We start from the raw sequence: 18,654 nt of genomic DNA on the forward strand, positions 1-18,654 counted from the left end.
AACTGTTTTTCAGTTTACATGTAATATTTCTACAAAAATAAACTGCTTTAGGGTGGGCAAACTCCATTTAGCAACTTTATTGGTTGACTGGTAAGATTGTGATTCCTATTTCACTGCAATGGTCCATTTGCCAATTTGGCAGACATTACAAACAATCAATGTCATAGGTATACATGGAATATACATGCATTTCTGACAGATTTTGATACTTGAATGGATCATTTTGCATGTGAACGCTCACACAATTAAATAATGTTTAGAAGTTGTGAAGCGTTTGACAATTTCACTGAGAATCAACTCATCAGTTTTGATCAACGAGCCATGTGCATTTAGTCATTGTGCAAATTGTAGACAATTATACTTACTCTTTTGCACACATGTGGCAAAAAACATGCTTGAATCAATAAGAAATTCAAATCTGATGTGAACAAGTTTGGCGATCTGAACTTATTGTTTTGAGAATTCAAGAACTGAGCCACAGCGATTGAGAAAAACTGTGACAGCCAGTGAAGTGTGATATGCATTTCAAAGTTTTGGCATGTGATGTGATGCTTGCTGTCAGCTTTTGAATTATGATTCATATCAAGCTGCTAAATAATTTCACTGATAACAGATTGCAAAATAATGTCCTCGTTTCATATAAAGGACCATCATCAGTGGGCGTGCTGTTAGAAATTTAGATGGGTGTGTAGTATAAACATTATTGTTAGAAAAATAAAGGAAAACAGGGACACAGAGGTACAAAAGCAGTGTTTCTCTCTCTAACACAAGCATTATTCTACTGATGTTACCAGGCAACAGGCTATTGCTATTATCTGAGCCAATAGCAGAGGAGTATTTATGAGGGAAATGGTGGACTGTGGGAAAAAAAAGTGTGATTTCTATTCATATTTTAAGAGTGGATTGTTTAGGGCAACAATTACGTCATTTCCCATTTACATCATAGCATGTCATCACTGCATGATGCATGCATATGACTGAAAATATCAAAATGCCATATGGATATATTTCATGTAATTGATTTTTTAAGATATTACTCACCCAAAATGATGATTGTTTGGCAGTCAGATGTTGGGATGATTTGTCAAATACCTTTACATTTTTTTTTATTTTTTTTTTAACAATTTACTGTATGACAAATGCATTTTATTAAAGAATCTCCACACAACTTATATATACTGTACCATGACTGTCAACTTAAAAAAAATGGACAAAAAGAAGCATAAATGTGTCATAAAAGTATCATAAGTGGTACATATGACTTGTGTGCAATAAACTTTTGAAGTCACGTGATGCTTTGTGTGATAAACAGACTGACGTTTAAGTCAGATCACTATTGAAAGTCACTAAGAAAATTATATTAATTTAAAATAGATTATTTATTTGTGGATTATGTATTTATTGTATTCAAGTATTCATTACGTATTCATTGTAACCTGAACAAGTGAAGCAGGATATAAAAACAAATTGGTGGATCCACTGGTGTAAATTTTGCATTGTACTGAGAAGTTCTTAGTCTGCTGTGAAATTGTGCAATGATAGACTCTCGAGGAGAAAGAGAATGATCACCTGCTGATTAATTGCAGTCTTAAGTTGTTTGTGTGGGATGGAAGAAGAAAAAACATTTCCATCACCAGCTCTATAAAACACGACAAAATGGCAATTTGTGGTGTTGGGGTTTATTGTTTCAGCTGCGTGTTCATCCAACTTAATATTTCATAAATTTTAGGCGAGCAAGAGTGATGTTGTTAAGTGAATGTCTTTGTTGTTGTTGTTTTACTGGAAATAGTCCCCAAAAAAAGCCGAAGGAAGATACAGGAAGTGGCGAACACAAACGGAGCGATGCTAACGTGAAAGTGCTGACGGACTCTTGGCCAATCAAATTAGAGTAGCCTACTAAAACGAACTGTTGAATAAATGTTTATTTAATTGACTGGGCGGAGATCCAAGAGCGCAAATATCACAGTTCAACAGCGTTGGGACTATTTCACCGTTTGTATCGCTCCTGTTGTCTGAGACTGCACGTTTTATTAGACAGAATGTCAAGTTTGTGTATTAGCCTGTCGGTGGGGATTTCAACCAAGTGTGTGTGTGTATCTGCGGGCGTGACGAAAGTTTGGGGCGTGGAGAAAGGTCTTCTTGTTCATTGGTCGTGAAAGCTGTCAGTCAGGGTGTGGGGTAGGGTTAGGAGTAGTTTCTGTTGTAGCAATTCACTTTTCTACATGCAACATGCTCATTACTTCAAACTGCCCATTACTCTACTCGACTCTTTTCGCAGGTTACAATGTTACACCAGTAGGTGGCGCCAAGTGACAGTTTTCGAATCATTAACACAGTTTAATCTTTCAAACGAACTGATTTGTTAAAGAACGAAACTTCTGCTGAATTCAGAGCTGCATACTAGCACACTACTCTTACTATTTTCCCTAAAGATATCTTTCTATGGCAAAAATAGTTTATTTAAATTTTATTTAATATAATAACATTTTCATAAAAAAATATGTTCTTAATAGTTTATTGTATAGTTATGTTTATTATATAGTCAAGTCAAGTCACCTTTATTTATATAGCGCTTTTTACAATACAGATTGTTTCAAAGCAGCTTTACAGAGATAACATAAAAAGGTAACACTTTACAATAAGGTTCATTAGTTAGCATTAATTAACTACCTTAGTTAACATGAACTAAGAATGAACAATACTTCTTCAGCATTTATTAATCTTAGTTAATATTAATTTCAACATTTACTATACATTATTAAAATCAAAGGTTGTATTTGTTAACATTAGTTAATGCACTGTGAACTAACATGAACAAACAATGAACAGTTGTATTTTTATTAACTGACATTAACAAAGATTAATAAATACTGTAACAAATGTATTGCTCATTGTTAGTTCATGTTAGTTGATACATTAACTAATGTTAACTAATGAACCTTATTGTAAAGTGTTACCCATAAAAATAATAAAGTTTGTTTCTAGAAGAAATTTTTTGTTGTAAAAAAGTTATTAATTTTGTTCATTTATATATAAAGCCACTCTGGAGGAAACAGTGATGTCATCCTCCAGCTAAGTTTAGTTCTCATATAATGGTGTCAATGCAGGCAGATCAATAATATTGTTGAATATTAAATTAAATTAAATGTCCCCAACTAGCAAGCCAAAAGCTGGCCCAAAGGCGAAAAAAGGCGACAGACCCCAGTTTGAATCCCGCTCGGAGCAGATCGAGTAGGACCGGTTACATCAGCAATTACCTGCTTTAAAAAACCAGCCTAAGTTGGAATGCTGGTCTTAGCCTGGGTCTGGGCTTTCAGCTGGTTTTAAAGGGAGAAAACCAACTAAACACCAGCTTGGCCAGGCATGGAGACTGGCTTAAAGGGGTGGTTGATTATGATTTCACTTTTCTAACTTTAGTTAGTGTATAATGCTGCTGTTTGAGCATAAACAACATCTGCAAAGTTACGACGCTCAAAGTTCAAAGCAAAGGGAGATATTTGCTTTTAAAGAAATCACTTTTTAAGGACTACAACAAACGGCTGTTAGAGACTACACGACATTCCTCCCGGGTTAGTGACATCACCAACCCTAGAATTTACATAAACCCCACCCCCTGAACACTATTTATAGATTATCAAGACAGAATATGCTAATCAATGACTAGAAGATAATTACACATAAGCTATATAAATTCATCAACTAACCATTCAGAAATGTCCTGTTGCTTCTACATGTTGTCTCTTCTTCTTGAGTCTCTCCATCATTGTCTGAATCCGATTTGAACATAAAAGGCTAAAATTTTGAATAGTGTGAAATTTTCAGTGCACGTCTGTGTGAGTGCAAGCTGTTGAAGCTCCGCCCTCTGTGCCGGGAGCAGCGGCTCATTTGCATTTAAAGGAACAGACACCAAACAGTGCTTTTTTGCTAACCTTAAAAAAGTGACATTTAACATGCTATATAAAAATATCTGTGGGGTATTTTGAGCTAAAACTTCACATACACACTCTGGGGACATCAGAGACTTATTTTACATCTTGTGGAAAGGGCTTTATACCACCCCTTTAAAACTGCTTAGACCAGCTTCAATCAGTTAAAACCAGCAGTGAAGCTTATCATTTAGTATGAATGTGGCATAAGGCTGCGCTTTATGAAATCATAAATTATCTTTATTTTGCACTCAGCAGCAGAATGACTATGGGAAAATATGTTAAAGGGTTAGTTCACCCAAAAATGAAAATTCTGTCAGTAATTACTCACCCTCATGTTGTTCCAACCGCATAAGACCTTCGTTCATCTTCGGAACACAAATTAAGATATTTTTGATGAAATCTGAGAGCTGATCACTTCTCCATAGGCTGCTAGGTGACCGAAACTTGCTGGCCCAGAAAAGTTATTAAAGAGATCGTTAATATAGTCCAAGTGACTACAGTGGCTCAATCTTAAGTATATCAAGCGACGAGAATACTTTTTGTGCGCAAAAACAAACAAAAATAACGACTTTATTCCACTATTCATTTCCTTCTCTCTGGGCCTCTAGTTGGTTCACGTAGTGTTTTTGCGCTGCGCGTCTGTGTTACACGTCACCACGTAGGCTCACTATTGGCCGACGCTGGTCATGTGTGTGATGCGTGATGACGTGTAACACAGACGCGCTGCGCAAAAACACTATGAGGCCCAGAGAGAAGGAAATGAATAGTGGAATAAAGTCGTTATTTTTGTTTGTTTGTGCGCACAAAAAGTATTCTCGTCGCTTGATATACTTAAGATTAAGCCACTGTAGTCACTTGGACTATATTAACGATCTCTTTAATAACTTTTCTGGGCCAGCAAGTTTCGGTCACCTAGCAGCCTATGGAGAAGTGATCCAGCACTCAGATTTCATCAAAAATATCTTAATTTGTGTTCCGAAGATGAACGAAGGTCTTACGCGGTTGGAACAACATGAGGGTGAGTAATTACTGACAGAATTTTCATTTTTGGGTGAACTAACCCTTTAAGATGAGGAAGAGCACAGCTCCCTCCAAAGGGTTAGGAAAGAATTGCACGGGAAGATTGGGGCGCTTATATAAGTGCTGTATGCTTGAGATTGAGAAGATGCTTCTTCAGCAGCACATCTGTAAAAGTCTGGATTGTGTAACAGCATTGAGAGTCTTTGTATTTTCTCTTAGGAAAAGAGCATGGGGATAGTCTCTAGTTCAGGACTATGACTCAGAGCATTATATAAACGCTAATGTATTCAGCAAAGAGCTTCCACAAATGAATCATAAATCAATCAGACTGGAATAATAATCATCAGAGCTCGCGTCCTCCAGAGCTTTCAAGAGCAACAAACAAGCAAATTAAACTGATGCCACTGAACAGTTATGTAAATTGATTCATAGGCCTATTAAAATGTATTGCCATACAACATAAGAAACGGATGTAATAAATATTCTAATTGTAAAAATGTAACTGAATGTGTAGTAACGTACAGATTTAGCATGCATTCAGAGGACGTTGCTTTAGCATGGAACAAATTATGATGTTGCCTTGTATACTGGTGCAGCTATTTAGGCGATATATTAATTATTCACATTATCTTCATGAATAAATGTATCACTCTTGCACTTTTTTAAGGCTGACTCAGAAGAAAGAGTTCAGCATTTTGTAGGATGTATTAAGCGCACTTGTTTTCCAGCAGATGGCAGTATTGCTCTTTGTGTCTGTGGTTTAGATTCATAGCTGTTACTGCTTATTGAACACACACACACACACACACACACACAGTATATACTGTACACTCCTTAAAAGTTTAATTTTGTATGGAAATGTATTTTGACAGACCAGATAATGATTCAACAAAAAGATGTTAAAATCACTTCTGATATTTCCATTTGAAGTGGAATATTTTGAAATGATATTTCCACATTTCCCCTGTGGTGAAAATCAAGCTTTTAATGTTGTTTAGATGTTTATGTGGTCGTTTTTAATATTCTTTAAGACAAACCATGTGTGAATTCATAAGTCGACACCATTGCTGAGTATTTCCTCCTTAAAACTGCAGTGAACCAAAGACAGTCTCAAAAACACGCTTTGAAATCGCTGGTGTTTCTGACGTCACAAACTGCCTTGTAACCAATCAGATCAACGTGTGATCGTCAACCAGTGGATCTCTGAGCTGAGTGAGTGAGTGGAGGCGGGGCTCATTTGCATATTCATAGGACCGCATATACTAAATGAGGCAAAGGTGTACATTCAAGTTATTTTAAGAATGAAGAAATGTTTTCAAGGTAAAACGTTTAAATGTGTCATTTTGGTGATCAAAGATGAGTTTTAAAGGATAAAATGATTGACTACAGGGGGACTTTAAAATGGAAGGTCAAGTCAATTTGGAAAATATATTTCATCTGGTACTTTATGAGTGCAAACAAATAAAATAACGGATTGAAGCATCTCTCAAAAATTATTTATTTATTTGTTCGTTTGTTTGTTTAACAGCACGTTTTTATTTTAATTTTTATATATTCATTTTTATCAACAAAAAAACATGTTTATTTATTTACTTTTTATTTTTCTCCTACATATTTTTTTATTTACTTATGGCTCATTTGTTTACTTTGCTTAACAACAAATTTCTTCCTAGCATTCGCTTTATTTTTCCTCTTTTAAATGTTCTATTATTTAATATTATTATAATTCATTATTTCTTCTCTCACAACCGCTTTCCTGCTTAAAAATTAGTATCATAATAAATATCTTTACATCCAAATATAATTTGTAATTTCATGTGATTCTGCAGTGCTTTAAAACACTCTTAAAGTCTCCATGAAATCAAAATTGACAATTCTTGTTTTTATGGAATATTGCAGTATTTATTATAGATGACTTATCCATGCACATCATTATTTTTTAATTATTTAATATTTAATTAAAATAACTTCCCCTCCCTCTTGCAGCACATCTCTTCTCTTCTCTGATGACGTGTTTACTGGCGCGGGGGCGGGGCAACCTGTCACTCACATGAGATCCACCAATAGCAAACCACAACCATCCAATCAATTCCCCACAAACAAACACATACATTTTTTTCTTGTTCCAGAAGCCGTTTCACTTAAATATACGTCACAATTGGGAAGAAAAGACTATCGCAACTTCTGTTTCATGCAGGTTTTAGCAAAAGCTCAGCAGATTGACCATCAAGCATGTGTTGAAGAGCGACTGCGTTTTAATCACAAGGATTACAAAAGGCAGCTTCAATCCTGAAGCTCCTGTTCCTCCTCCTCCAAACATGTTGTTTCCTGCCGTTCATCCTTCAGTAAATGAGCCTACAGTGATTGGATGGCCAGTTCTGGGGTTTGTGCTCTGGAATGACAGTGACCCACTTTCCTTTGTATGTCAATATTATGGTCCACAAGTACAGTCTTTGTTTCTCGATAATCCCTCATTCTTTCCTGTATGTTTCCATCTCTCACTGAAACACATTTATCACATGGCGAGAGAGGAGCACTGAACCATTAGAAAACAAGTGCTTTAGCTTGAAGCACTGAGGCATCTCACACTACTGTCATGATTGCGCTCAATATTGTGAGATGAGATTAAATGAGATCAGTAGTCAAGCAGATTGAATCACTGGGAATAATGTTTTCCCGACAGTATACTGATGTGCTGCTGTTGGGGAATGCCTCTAGTAATCTGAATGTTTGTAATCTGGTATTTGTATGATCTTGCAGAAACCTCACTGTATAATAATGAGGTCAAACCCTTTCAAAACACAATGACGGTCTGAGTGCAGCTGTCATGATAATTACATTCCTGTCATTTAGCACATTTTTCTACGGTGGTCAAACAAAGTTTAAAACTATTTGAACTCAACTATAATCATGCAATAATTAAATGTAGTTAAATATCTAAATAAACAAATATTGTAATAAATACATATAAACAAATAATGTCTTAGGGAATTCATTGCTGGAACATTCATTGATACTCTTTCACGAGACCTAAAAGATAACTACCTTCTAATTTCAGGTATCTATGAATGTCTGCATCATATTGTCATACCCCCCCCCCCCCCAAAAAGCAAAGAAAAAAAGAATAAAGAGATTATCATGAGATTATATATATATAAAAAAAAAACATTTTCGGATTTGTATTCAGATGTTTTACTTTTGAGCTTGTTTGTTGTCTCATTAATTTCAATAACAATACTTATTAGATTCTCATTCTGTAATACAGTCATAATCCAGACAAAAATAAAAATCAAGTATATAGTAAAGGTAGTACAACAAATATTATCTGTTGTATAAATTTGTTATAATTTAAATGAGATATTTAATATATATATATAGTACAAAAAACTGTACTTGTAAGTAATAAACAGAAAGCTAGAATAACTTGAAATTGTTCTTGTCCGAATAGAAAAAGTAAAATATGATATAGAAAAAAAAAAAAAAAAAAGTAAATAGATTTCTTTTTGCAATATGTGTGCATTATGGGGAAAGATTGTAATACCAACAATTTTTGACCTTGTGGGGACATATTTTGGTCCCCATGAGGAAAACAGCTCATTGAAAATGTAAAAATGCAGAAAGTTTTGTATGATGGGTAGGTTTAGGGGTAGGGTTCGTGTAATGGGAGAGAATCTACAGTTTGGACAGTATAAAAACCATTATGTCTATGGAAAGTCCCCACCAAGATAGCTAAACTGAGTGTGTGTGTGTGTGTGTGTGTGTGTGTGTGTGTGTGTGTGTGTGTGTGTGTGTGTGTGCAGCTGATCCAACTACAACTCTGAAGCAGTATTGGGTAAACCAAATAATATACAGTATATTATGAAAAGGCCACATCAGTCTTGAGCTTATCTAAGAGAAAGGTCATTAACCATCCAGAACAGACTGTGTTTCCCATCACACCATCAGCAGCAGCAGCAGCAACATTCACATGTCTTTCACCCAGTTCTTCTATAGCATATGGCGTTATCACAATCGACCAATGGGTGGCTACGAGGAGCAGGTTGATTAGCTGACGTCACGGACGCAGAGAGCGCGCGCGGAGCTGGGAGGAGGCTCGCGCACGAGAAAAATCCGTGTATTTGTGTGTCGTATAGGCCAGGGATGTGAGCGAGGGGCGACGATAATGGGGAATAACCGGGACCCCGGTGCTCTGGAGTGGACACAACGACTGGACGGTGATCATAAAGGGGGTTAACGTGAAGGTCAGCCATCTCTAGAGTGTTCTAAACAGACTGATGGATTTTATTGGGCTAAATGATAGATTGATTGTCACTGGAGACGTTGAGGCAAGACAGTGATTAGAGCTCATATAACCATACTGGAAACGATTTACCCATTTCAATGGCGTTATCATCGACCCAGAGCCAAACAGGTCACCCGGACCCAGGACTAACGCGGGTTCACCGGGTCTAAAGCGCTCAATCTGTCGTTTTTCCGGCGATGTCCGCGTCTTGCCTCGACCTGCGCAGAGCGATTTCAGCACCACAGACGCTGGACAGCGACCGCATGGAACTCGCGCTTGATCCCGGCCGTCAAAGCTCGCCAGACACCGGGGAATATCAGACCCTCTCGCTGATACACACCGCGCCCGGGGGGCTCGGCATGGCTTTGGAGGAGGAGCTGGCCATGCTCACCGGGGAACGGGAGGACGATCTGGAGGTATCCGCCTCAGAGACACCTGTGAGCGGACAGGACTCTGATCTACTGTCGCTCTTCCGGCAGAAAGAGAAGGACTTGGTCCTCGCTGCTAAACTGGGCAAAGCTCTACTTGAAAGAAACCAAGACCTCACAAAGCAATATGACAAAATTACCAAGGATTTAAACGACAAACTGGAGGTGAGGAGCTCTAAAACTCCACTTGGGTGTAGCCTATACACTGCCCAACAGTTTGCATTAAATAAATAAATAAATAAATAAAGTCTGGAACTTAATGTCAAGTTGACATGCCATAAGTTCTGCCGTCGGATTCCTAAAGTTTTCTGCAGAATGTTTTATAATTCGGGTTTTAGCGCGCACGGCACACACACACACGCACACACACACACACACACATTTATATATTAATGAGATAAACGATATTACAGCACTAAAATGATCACTTCATAGACCTCAACATTTGGTAAATGAAACACGACTAGGGTAACCAATAACTGTTTTTTTTGTTTTTGTTTTTTTTAGAAAAGCAAACTCTTCCTGACCTCACCCGAAATAAGTTATTAGTGTAAACGTGTCTACAAATGTAAATAAAACTTTCAAATGCAACCATAGTAAGTTTTCATGTCCCAGTGCATGCTGGGAAGGGAGTTGAATCAACTGAAAATAGAGAAAAATTAAAAGTAACCCCCCAAATATCAATAATCAAGTACATTTATTGGTAACACATTACTACATATACTTAATATTAATTATGCATATTCATTTTATACAGTAAATTATGCATAATTACAAGTAACTAACCATAAACCAAACATAACCTTAATTCTAAAGTACATGTAGTTTATTAATATTACTCAGTACTTATTTGAGTAATTACAATGTAACAACTTTATATTAAAATAAAGTGTAACCAATTTAAAGAGTGTAATTTAATCATTTGTTTATCAGTAGTGCTGTGATTGATTTTGCATGCATGTGTTGTGTGCAGTCAGTCTTTTTTTAATTATTAATCAGGATGTATCATAATATTAAGAGCATGATGAAAGCAAATCATTTAAATGACGTGAAGAACACGTTTAGTCTCCTAGTGTGTAACATTATTCCTCATGCTGAGCTCCCGAAGAGTTCCCAACTCCACCTGTCTCTCAAGACTATTTACAATTGCACAAATATGCATAAATCCAAACATCTTAAATGCTAATGGTTTTTAAGACACATATTATTATCTCTTTTATAATGTCGATGATAGTGATGGCATTGTGAAAACTCTAGAACCAGAGCGAACGGCATCCATACATGCTGCTGTTTATCAAGACTGCATCTGAGAAGCGTTTGCTGTCACTGAATGTAGACTGTGTGAAGACGTTGACTGAGTTGAACCTCGTTCAGGCCGATATGGGCTTTGATGGTTTTTTCAGCGATGCTGCAAGCAAAGCTAATGCGCTTTGGCTCCTTTCAGCCGTCCGAGGGCCAGATACTCGACAGGTTCCTGGCAGTTCTCCATGTAGATGTCTCTCCTGCCCGGTTCACATCTTTGACTTAAACCCCTCGTCTTAATCTACATCCTACAGTAGTTCATATATTTCTTTCTTTACTTATATTTTCTGACAATTGCTCTTCATTTGCGGAATCCTTATTTGTTCATATTAACACCCTCTTACAAAAGCGAGTAATCAGCATTGAAATGACTTCTAACGGTTAGTTAGTTTGATAGCCTTCACAGTGGATTTCACGGGCTTTAATCAGCGCCAGATTTCATTTTCTGCAATTACAGCTAGTGCTCTCAGAGGTGCCGGGACTGAACCTCTCTGACCCTCTCAAACCATCAAATCCACGTCTAACTAGCATTACAGCTTTTCTGCCTCGCTTAGACAGGAAGAGACCATATGACCAACATGTAAGGCGACCAATCACATGCTGTTCTAATACATTTAGGGGCGGGGTTATTTAAAATAGTTGATGCCACAATAGCTTAGAACTAATAGGGTTAGACTGCTATATATAATACACAGATAAACAGAAGTTTAATTAGAATTTCTGTCTGTCCAAAAGCACTTAGTACAGATTATTTCACAAATATACAAATGTTTGGGGTTGGCAAGATATTTTAATGTTTTTGAAAGAGTCTCTTCTGCTCACCAAGGCTGCATTTATTTAATCAAAAATACAGTAAAAACAGTAATATTGTGAAATATTATTACAATTTCAAATAACTGTTTTCTATGTGAATATATTTTAAAATGTAATTTATTCCTGTGATCAAAGCTGAATTTTCAGCATCATTACTCCAGGCTTCAGTGTCACATGATCCTTCAGAAATCATTCTAGTATGATGATTTGCTGCTCAAGAAACATTTCTAATTATTATTTTCAATGTTGTGAAAACCATGATGTATTTTTATTAGGATTTTTTGATGAACAGCATTTATTTGAAGTAGAATCTTTTGTAACATTATAAACGTCTTTGCTGTCACTTTTGATCAATTTAATGTATCCTTGCAGAATAAAAGTATTAATTTCTTCAACAAAAAAAAAAAATCATACTGACCCTAAACTTGTGATTGGGAGTGTAACTCATTCAGTTCTCAACTCATTCACAAAACATTCAGTTTTATTGCCTTGCTAGTTTATTTGCCACTTACAGAAAACTATATATGTCAAAGATTTGATCTAACCTGGCAAACTTTGGCAACTCCAGATGATTAGTCCCTCACATCCAGGAATTGAATTGGAATTTAAAAAGCATTTAATTCTAAATAAATGTCAGTGACCCTGTTTCTCTTCCAGCTCCTGGAGCAGGAAAAACATGAGCTGCGTCGTCGTTTGGAGAGTCGCGAGGGTGAATGGGAAGGCCGGGTGGCTGAACTGGAGACAGATGTGCAACACCTGCAGGGGGAGCTGGAGAGACATCAGGTGCAGCTGCGGGAGGCCGACCGGGACAAGAGCCGAGCCATCAGCGAGCTGTCAGAACAGAACCATCGGCTGCTGGAGCAGCTCAGCAGGGTGAGTGTGTGTGTGTGTGTGTGTGTGTGTGACCCCTCTGGTTCTCCGGCATGGGAAGGGCGCTAAAGGCCGTAGCCTCTACCGCCAGCCGCTAGTGTGTCTCTTGAGACCAGGGGAGTGAGGTTTACACGCACAGCTCTTACTGGCTGGTCTCCGTTAAGTATAACAGGTGGAGATGCTGGCTGGAATCACAGGAGTGCTTACAGTGTGCAGTGGGTCAGAAGAGGGCAGAACGCTTTATGATGAAGGATTGTTTTGAAAACTTGAAGCTGAATCTGCTTGCAAAATTGTTCTATAGCAGTATTTTGCTTTATTTCTATGCAACTTTGATGTGTAGAATGTAGGCTGTTCCTGTAGATTGTTTTAGGTATTTATATAACACATTTCTTACACAGTTTCTTTCTTGGTGACACTTTACAAAAAAGTTCCAGTTGTTAACATACGCTAACTGCATTAGTTAATGTGAACTAACAATAAAAACACTTTTAAAGTGCCCGCTATTTTAAAGGTTTCTACATTTATTTGGGAATCTCCTATAATAGGTTTACATTCATCCAAGGTAAAAAAAAAAAACTCTGCTCTGATTGGTCAGATGGCTTGGTCTGTTCTGATTGGTCTACTCTGTTCTGATTGGTCAGATGACCCTGTCTGTTGTGATTGGTCTACTCTGCTCTGATTGGTCAGATGGCTTGGTCTGTTCTGATTGGTCTACTCTGCTCTGATTGGTCAGATGGCTTGGTCTGTTCTGATTGGTCTACTCTGCTCTGATTGGTCAGATGGCCCAGTCTGTTGTGATTGGTCTGCTCTGCTCTGATTGGTCAGATGGCCCAGTCTGTTGTGATTGGTCGACCGCTAACAGCAAGTTGTGGAAACAAAATCCCCATTACCATATCTGAATTTCAGCTCTTCCTCAGCAGTTGATACACAGTGATACGAGCAGGAACGATGGCAAATGTGGTTATGTAACAGTAAGTGAGACTGGAATTGCTGACGACTCGTTTCTTTTAGGAGACTATAACCTTATTTTCTGTGCACTTTGATCTTTGAAACTTTGCAGACATTTTACGTTCACAAACAGCTATATTACACACTACATGAAAGGAAATTTTCGAAAAAGCACAATAGTGGCACTTTAAAGCATTCATTAATCTTAGTTAATGATAATTTCTACATTGACTAATTTATTATTAAAATCAAAAGTTGTCTTTGTTAATATCATTAACATGACCCAACAATTAACAATTGTATTTTTAAAAATTTTACAATCAGCTTTGGATAAAACCATCTACAATTTAGAAGTGAAGTATTTGGCTCTTGGCTCGCTCCTTACGGAGATCAAACCAAAAAATCATTGCCAAAAAAACACATAGTGTTCTCATAAAAAGCCATAATTGATTATTGATTATGGTGGTTGTAAATCCATTCAGAGGGAGGTGGAAAAAACATGCACACTATGAATAAATTTCATGGCTCCGGCACACAGGGTGTCCTCTCAGCTTCCTGAGACACGACCACACGCAAACTCATCAAAATTACACTCCACTCCATTCTGTTCTCAAAATTATGCAATCTACCTGTTCCACAGTCGAGCAGGGCGACCTTGAAGACGCACAGGACATTTCACTGCACTTCTTTACATTGCGGCCAATGAATGAGGCAGATGAAAAAAAAAACATTTTGTAGCTTTGGATGTTTTGTGTTTGACTATAATGTTTTTAAAAAGTTTTTCAGTTTTGCTACTGTTGAACCTGAATGTGTTTTGGCCAGCAGACAAAATCTGTTCGGTAACATGCATTGTGTGAGAGAATGCAGTGAGATTTGCATGTGTCATATATGTCACCTGGTTTCTTTATTGTAATATTTAATTACTTTTCTGTAAAGCTGCTTTAAAACAATTTGTATTGCGAAAAGTGTCACACACACACACACACACACACACACACAAAAAAAAAAAAACTTGAATTGAATTTAAAATGTATGCTAGTTTAATACAGTAATTCTCAGGCAACCCAAAAATATACTACAGATCTTTTCTGATAGTATATATTCTGACAGCAGGAAAAACAATAATGCAACAAACAATGCTAAATTTGTATAATTCATTGTAATTAGCCATATAATCATGCATAGGCAGGACAAAACAATTTAATACAAATATTAGGGTTAATAAAAAATAAAATTATTTTAAAATTGAGTAGAAAACGCCTACTTAATCCATGTTATTTTGGTGTATATGTATTCACTGTATATCTTGATATCACAAAATAGGATTTACATTATCCCATGTGTCTTTTGCATCACACTGGCTGAAGTCACTTCTAAACATGATGGAATTTAAAATGATTGCCTTCTGAGAAATTACGGTTAATCGTTGTAAATCAGTGACTGAGTAATGATGGGAAACTGGGGTTGATTGATTTGGCAGGAAATTGAGATTTGCAGGTTAAATGCCACACTGAGTTTAGTTTGTGCTTCAGTAATGGCAGGATCTTTGCACAACTCTTGTTCCCAGACACGTTTGAATTGTCAGATTGAGTCTCATTGATTTTGCCCCAGGATGGCTGTGGTGTTGTGGCAATGACGCAGCTGAGGTCACACAACAATCTCTTCCTGGATCTAAACACCAGCGTCCCCCTGACAGACTGATGTTAATGTTTTTACCGTTCAGATTTACTGCAGCTGTCCATAACACTCACACTCAGGCCTCATAATGCTTTAATGCTGTCAATCCTAGTCAATTTCATTTACTCCGACACACACACAATACACACACGTCCTATTACCACATGTGGTTCTATTAATGGGCACACATATTGGCAGAAGAATTGATGATGATAAACTAATCAAGACTGGCAGCACAAGGTCTTCCAGCTGAGGGCAATAACACCAGTAAAACCAGAACATGTTCTCAGAAAAGAATGAAAAGAGAATAAAGGCCCATTCACACCAGGAACTATAGTAGTTATTTTTTTAGAAGTTAAAATAAATAAATAAATAAATAAAAGAAAGATAAATGATAACTATAACTTTATTAGCGGAAGCTATTGTTCTGTTTATTCTAAGCGCATACTGTCATCTGCCACTTTAAAGGGTTAGTTCACCCAAAAATGAAAATTCTGTCATTAATTACTCATGTCGTTCCAATCCCGTAAGGCTTTCATTCATCCTCTAAACACAAATGAAGATTTTTTTTAATGAAATCTGATTGTTTTCTGTCCCTCCGTTGACAACTAACTAACTAACACTTTGACGCTTCAAAAAGCTCATGAAGAGATTGTAAAACTAATCCATATGAATCGAGCAGTTTAGTCCAAATTTTCTGGAGACTCAATCACTTTATATGATGAACAGATTGAATTTAGACTTTTTTTCACATATAAACTTTGATAAGCGAACAGAAGCTCAACCGAACCTGCTTGATTGGTTCTTGCTGAAGCTCAAACGTGCTGCGTAACACGAGAATGAACCTCATTGGTTCTTGCTGAAGCTCAAACGTGCAGCGTAACACGAGAATGAACCTCATTGGTTCTTGCTGAAGCTCAAACGTGCTGCGTAACACGAGAATGAACCTCATTGGTTCTTGCTGAAGCTCAAACGTGCTGCGTAACACGAGAATGAACCTCATTGGTTATTGCTGAAGCTCAAACGTGCTGCGTAACACAAGAATGAACCTCATTGGTTCTTGCAGATTCTCAAACGTGCTGCGTAACACGAGAATGAACCTCATTGGTTCTTGCTGAAGCTCAAACGTGATGCGTAACACGAGAATGAACCTCATTGGTTCTTGCTGAAGCTCAAACGTGCAGCGTAACACGAGAATGAACCTCATTGGTTCTTGCTGAAGCTCAAACGTGCTGCGTAACGCGAGAATGAACCTCATTGGTTCTTGCTGAAGCTCAAACGTGCAGCGTAACACGAGAATGAACCTCATTGGTTCTTGCTGAAGCTCAAACGTGCAGCGTAACACGAGAATGAACCTCATTGGTTCTTGCTGAAGCTCAAACGTGCTGCGTAACACGAGAATGAACCTCATTGGTTCTTGCTGAAGCTCAAACGTGCTGCGTAACACGAGAATGAACCTCATTGGTTCTTGCTGAAGCTCAAACGTGCAGCGTAACACGAGAATGAACCTCATTGGTTCCTGCAGAAGCTCAAACGTGCTGCGTAACACAAGAATGAACCTCACTGGTTCTTGCTGAAGCTCAAACGTGATGCGTAACACGAGAATGAACCTCATTGGTTCTTGCTGAAGCTCAAACGTGCAGCGTAACACGAGAATGAACCTCATTGGTTCCTGCAGAAGCTCAAACGTGCTGCGTAACACAAGAATGAACCTCATTGGTTCTTGCTGAAGCTCAAACATGCTGCGTAACACGAGAATGAACCTCATTGGTTCTTGCTGAAGCTCAAACGTGCAGCGTAACACGAGAATGAACCTCATTGGTTCCTGCAGAAGCTCAAACGTGCTGCGTAACATAAGAATGAACCTCATTGGTTCTTGCTGAAGCTCAAACATGCTGCGTAACACAAGAATGAACCTCATTGGTTCTTGCTGAAGCTCAAACGTGCAGCGTAACACAAGAATGAACCTCATTGGTTCTTGCAGATTCTCAAACGTGCTGCGTAATACGAGAATGAACCTCATTGGTTCCTGCAGAAGCTCAAACGTGCAGCGTAACACAAGAATGAACCTCATTGGTTCTTGCGGAAGCTCAAACGTGCTGCGTAACACGAGAATGAACCTCATTGGTTCTTGCGGAAGCTCAAACGTGCTGCGTAATACGAGAATGAACCTCATTGGTTATTGCTGAAGCTCAAACGTGCAGCGTAACACGAGAATGAACCTCATTGGTTCCTGCAGAAGCTCAAACGTGCTGCGTAACACAAGAATGAACCTCATTGGTTCTTGCAGATTCTCAAACGTGCTGCGTAACACGAGAATGAACCTCATTGGTTATTGCTGAAGCTCAAACGTGCTGCGTAACACGAGAATGAACCTCATTGGTTCCTGCAGAAGCTCAAACGTGCTGCGTAACACGAGAATGAACCTCATTGGTTATTGCTGAAGCTCAAACGTGCTGCGTAACACAAGAATGAACCTCATTGGTTATTGCTGAAGCTCAAACGTGCTGCGTAACACAAGAATGAACCTCATTGGTTCTTGCAGATTCTCAAACGTGCTGCGTAACACGAGAATGAACCTCATTGGTTCCTGCAGAAGCTCAAACGTGCTGCGTAACACAAGAATGAACCTCATTGGTTCTTGCAGAAGTTCAAACGTGCAGCGTAACACAAGAATGAACCTCATTGGTTCTTGCAGATTCTCAAACGTGCTGCGTAACACGAGAATGAACCTCATTGGTTCCTGCTGAAGCTCAAACGTGATGCGTAACACAAGAATGAACCTCATTGGTTCCTGCTGAAGCTCAAACGTGCTGCGTAACACAAGAATGAACCTCATTGGTTCTTGCAGATTCTCAAACGTGCTGCGTAACACGAGAATGAACCTCATTGGTTCCTGCAGAAGCTCAAACGTGCTGCGTAACACAAGAATGAACCTCACTGGTTCTTGCAGAAGTTCAAACGTGCTGCGTAACACAAGAATGAACCTCATTGGTTCTTGCAGATTCTCAAACGTGCTGCGTAACACGAGAATGAACCTCATTGGTTCCTGCTGAAGCTCAAACGTGATGCGTAACACAAGAATGAACCTCATTGGTTCCTGCTGAAGCTCAAACGTGCAGCGTAACACGAGAATGAACCTCATTGGTTCCTGCTGAACCTCAAACGTGATGCGTAACACGAGAATGAACCTCATTGGTTCTTGCAGATTCTCAAACGTGCAGCGTAACACAAGAATGAACCTCATTGGTTCCTGCTGAAGCTCAAACGTGCTGCGTAACACAAGAATGAACCTCATTGGTTCTTGCAGATTCTCAAACGTGCTGCGTAACACGAGAATGAACCTCATTGGTTCCTGCTGAAGCTCAAACGTGATGCGTAACAC

The 18,654-nt window shown here is 38.2% G+C and overlaps 1 protein-coding gene across 3 annotated transcripts in view; it reads left to right on the forward strand.

Annotated features, from left to right (window-relative positions):
• Positions 1 to 9,013: 9,013 nt before the first annotated feature.
• The window catches only part of bicdl1 (BICD family like cargo adaptor 1), a 43,419-nt gene continuing 33,778 nt past the window's right edge, over positions 9,014 to 18,654 (forward strand). For 2 of the 3 annotated variants that reach the window (XR_014603086.1, XM_084087726.1), the window contains exons 1-2: positions 9,021 to 9,824; positions 12,432 to 12,647. Coding sequence is in view for 2 of the 3 variants with exons in the window: in XM_084087726.1 (XP_083943852.1) it covers positions 9,429 to 9,824; positions 12,432 to 12,647 (612 nt within the window). In the remaining variant the exon portion in view is untranslated. Of the gene's footprint in view, positions 9,825 to 12,431; positions 12,648 to 18,654 lie in introns of all 3 variants that reach the window. The other variant, XM_084087725.1, reaches the window with a different exon arrangement.

The sequence above is a fragment of the Abramis brama genome (genome assembly GCF_963993115.1).
Source record: "Abramis brama genome assembly, chromosome: 16".
NCBI classification, from domain to species: Eukaryota; Metazoa; Chordata; class Actinopteri; order Cypriniformes; family Leuciscidae; genus Abramis; species Abramis brama.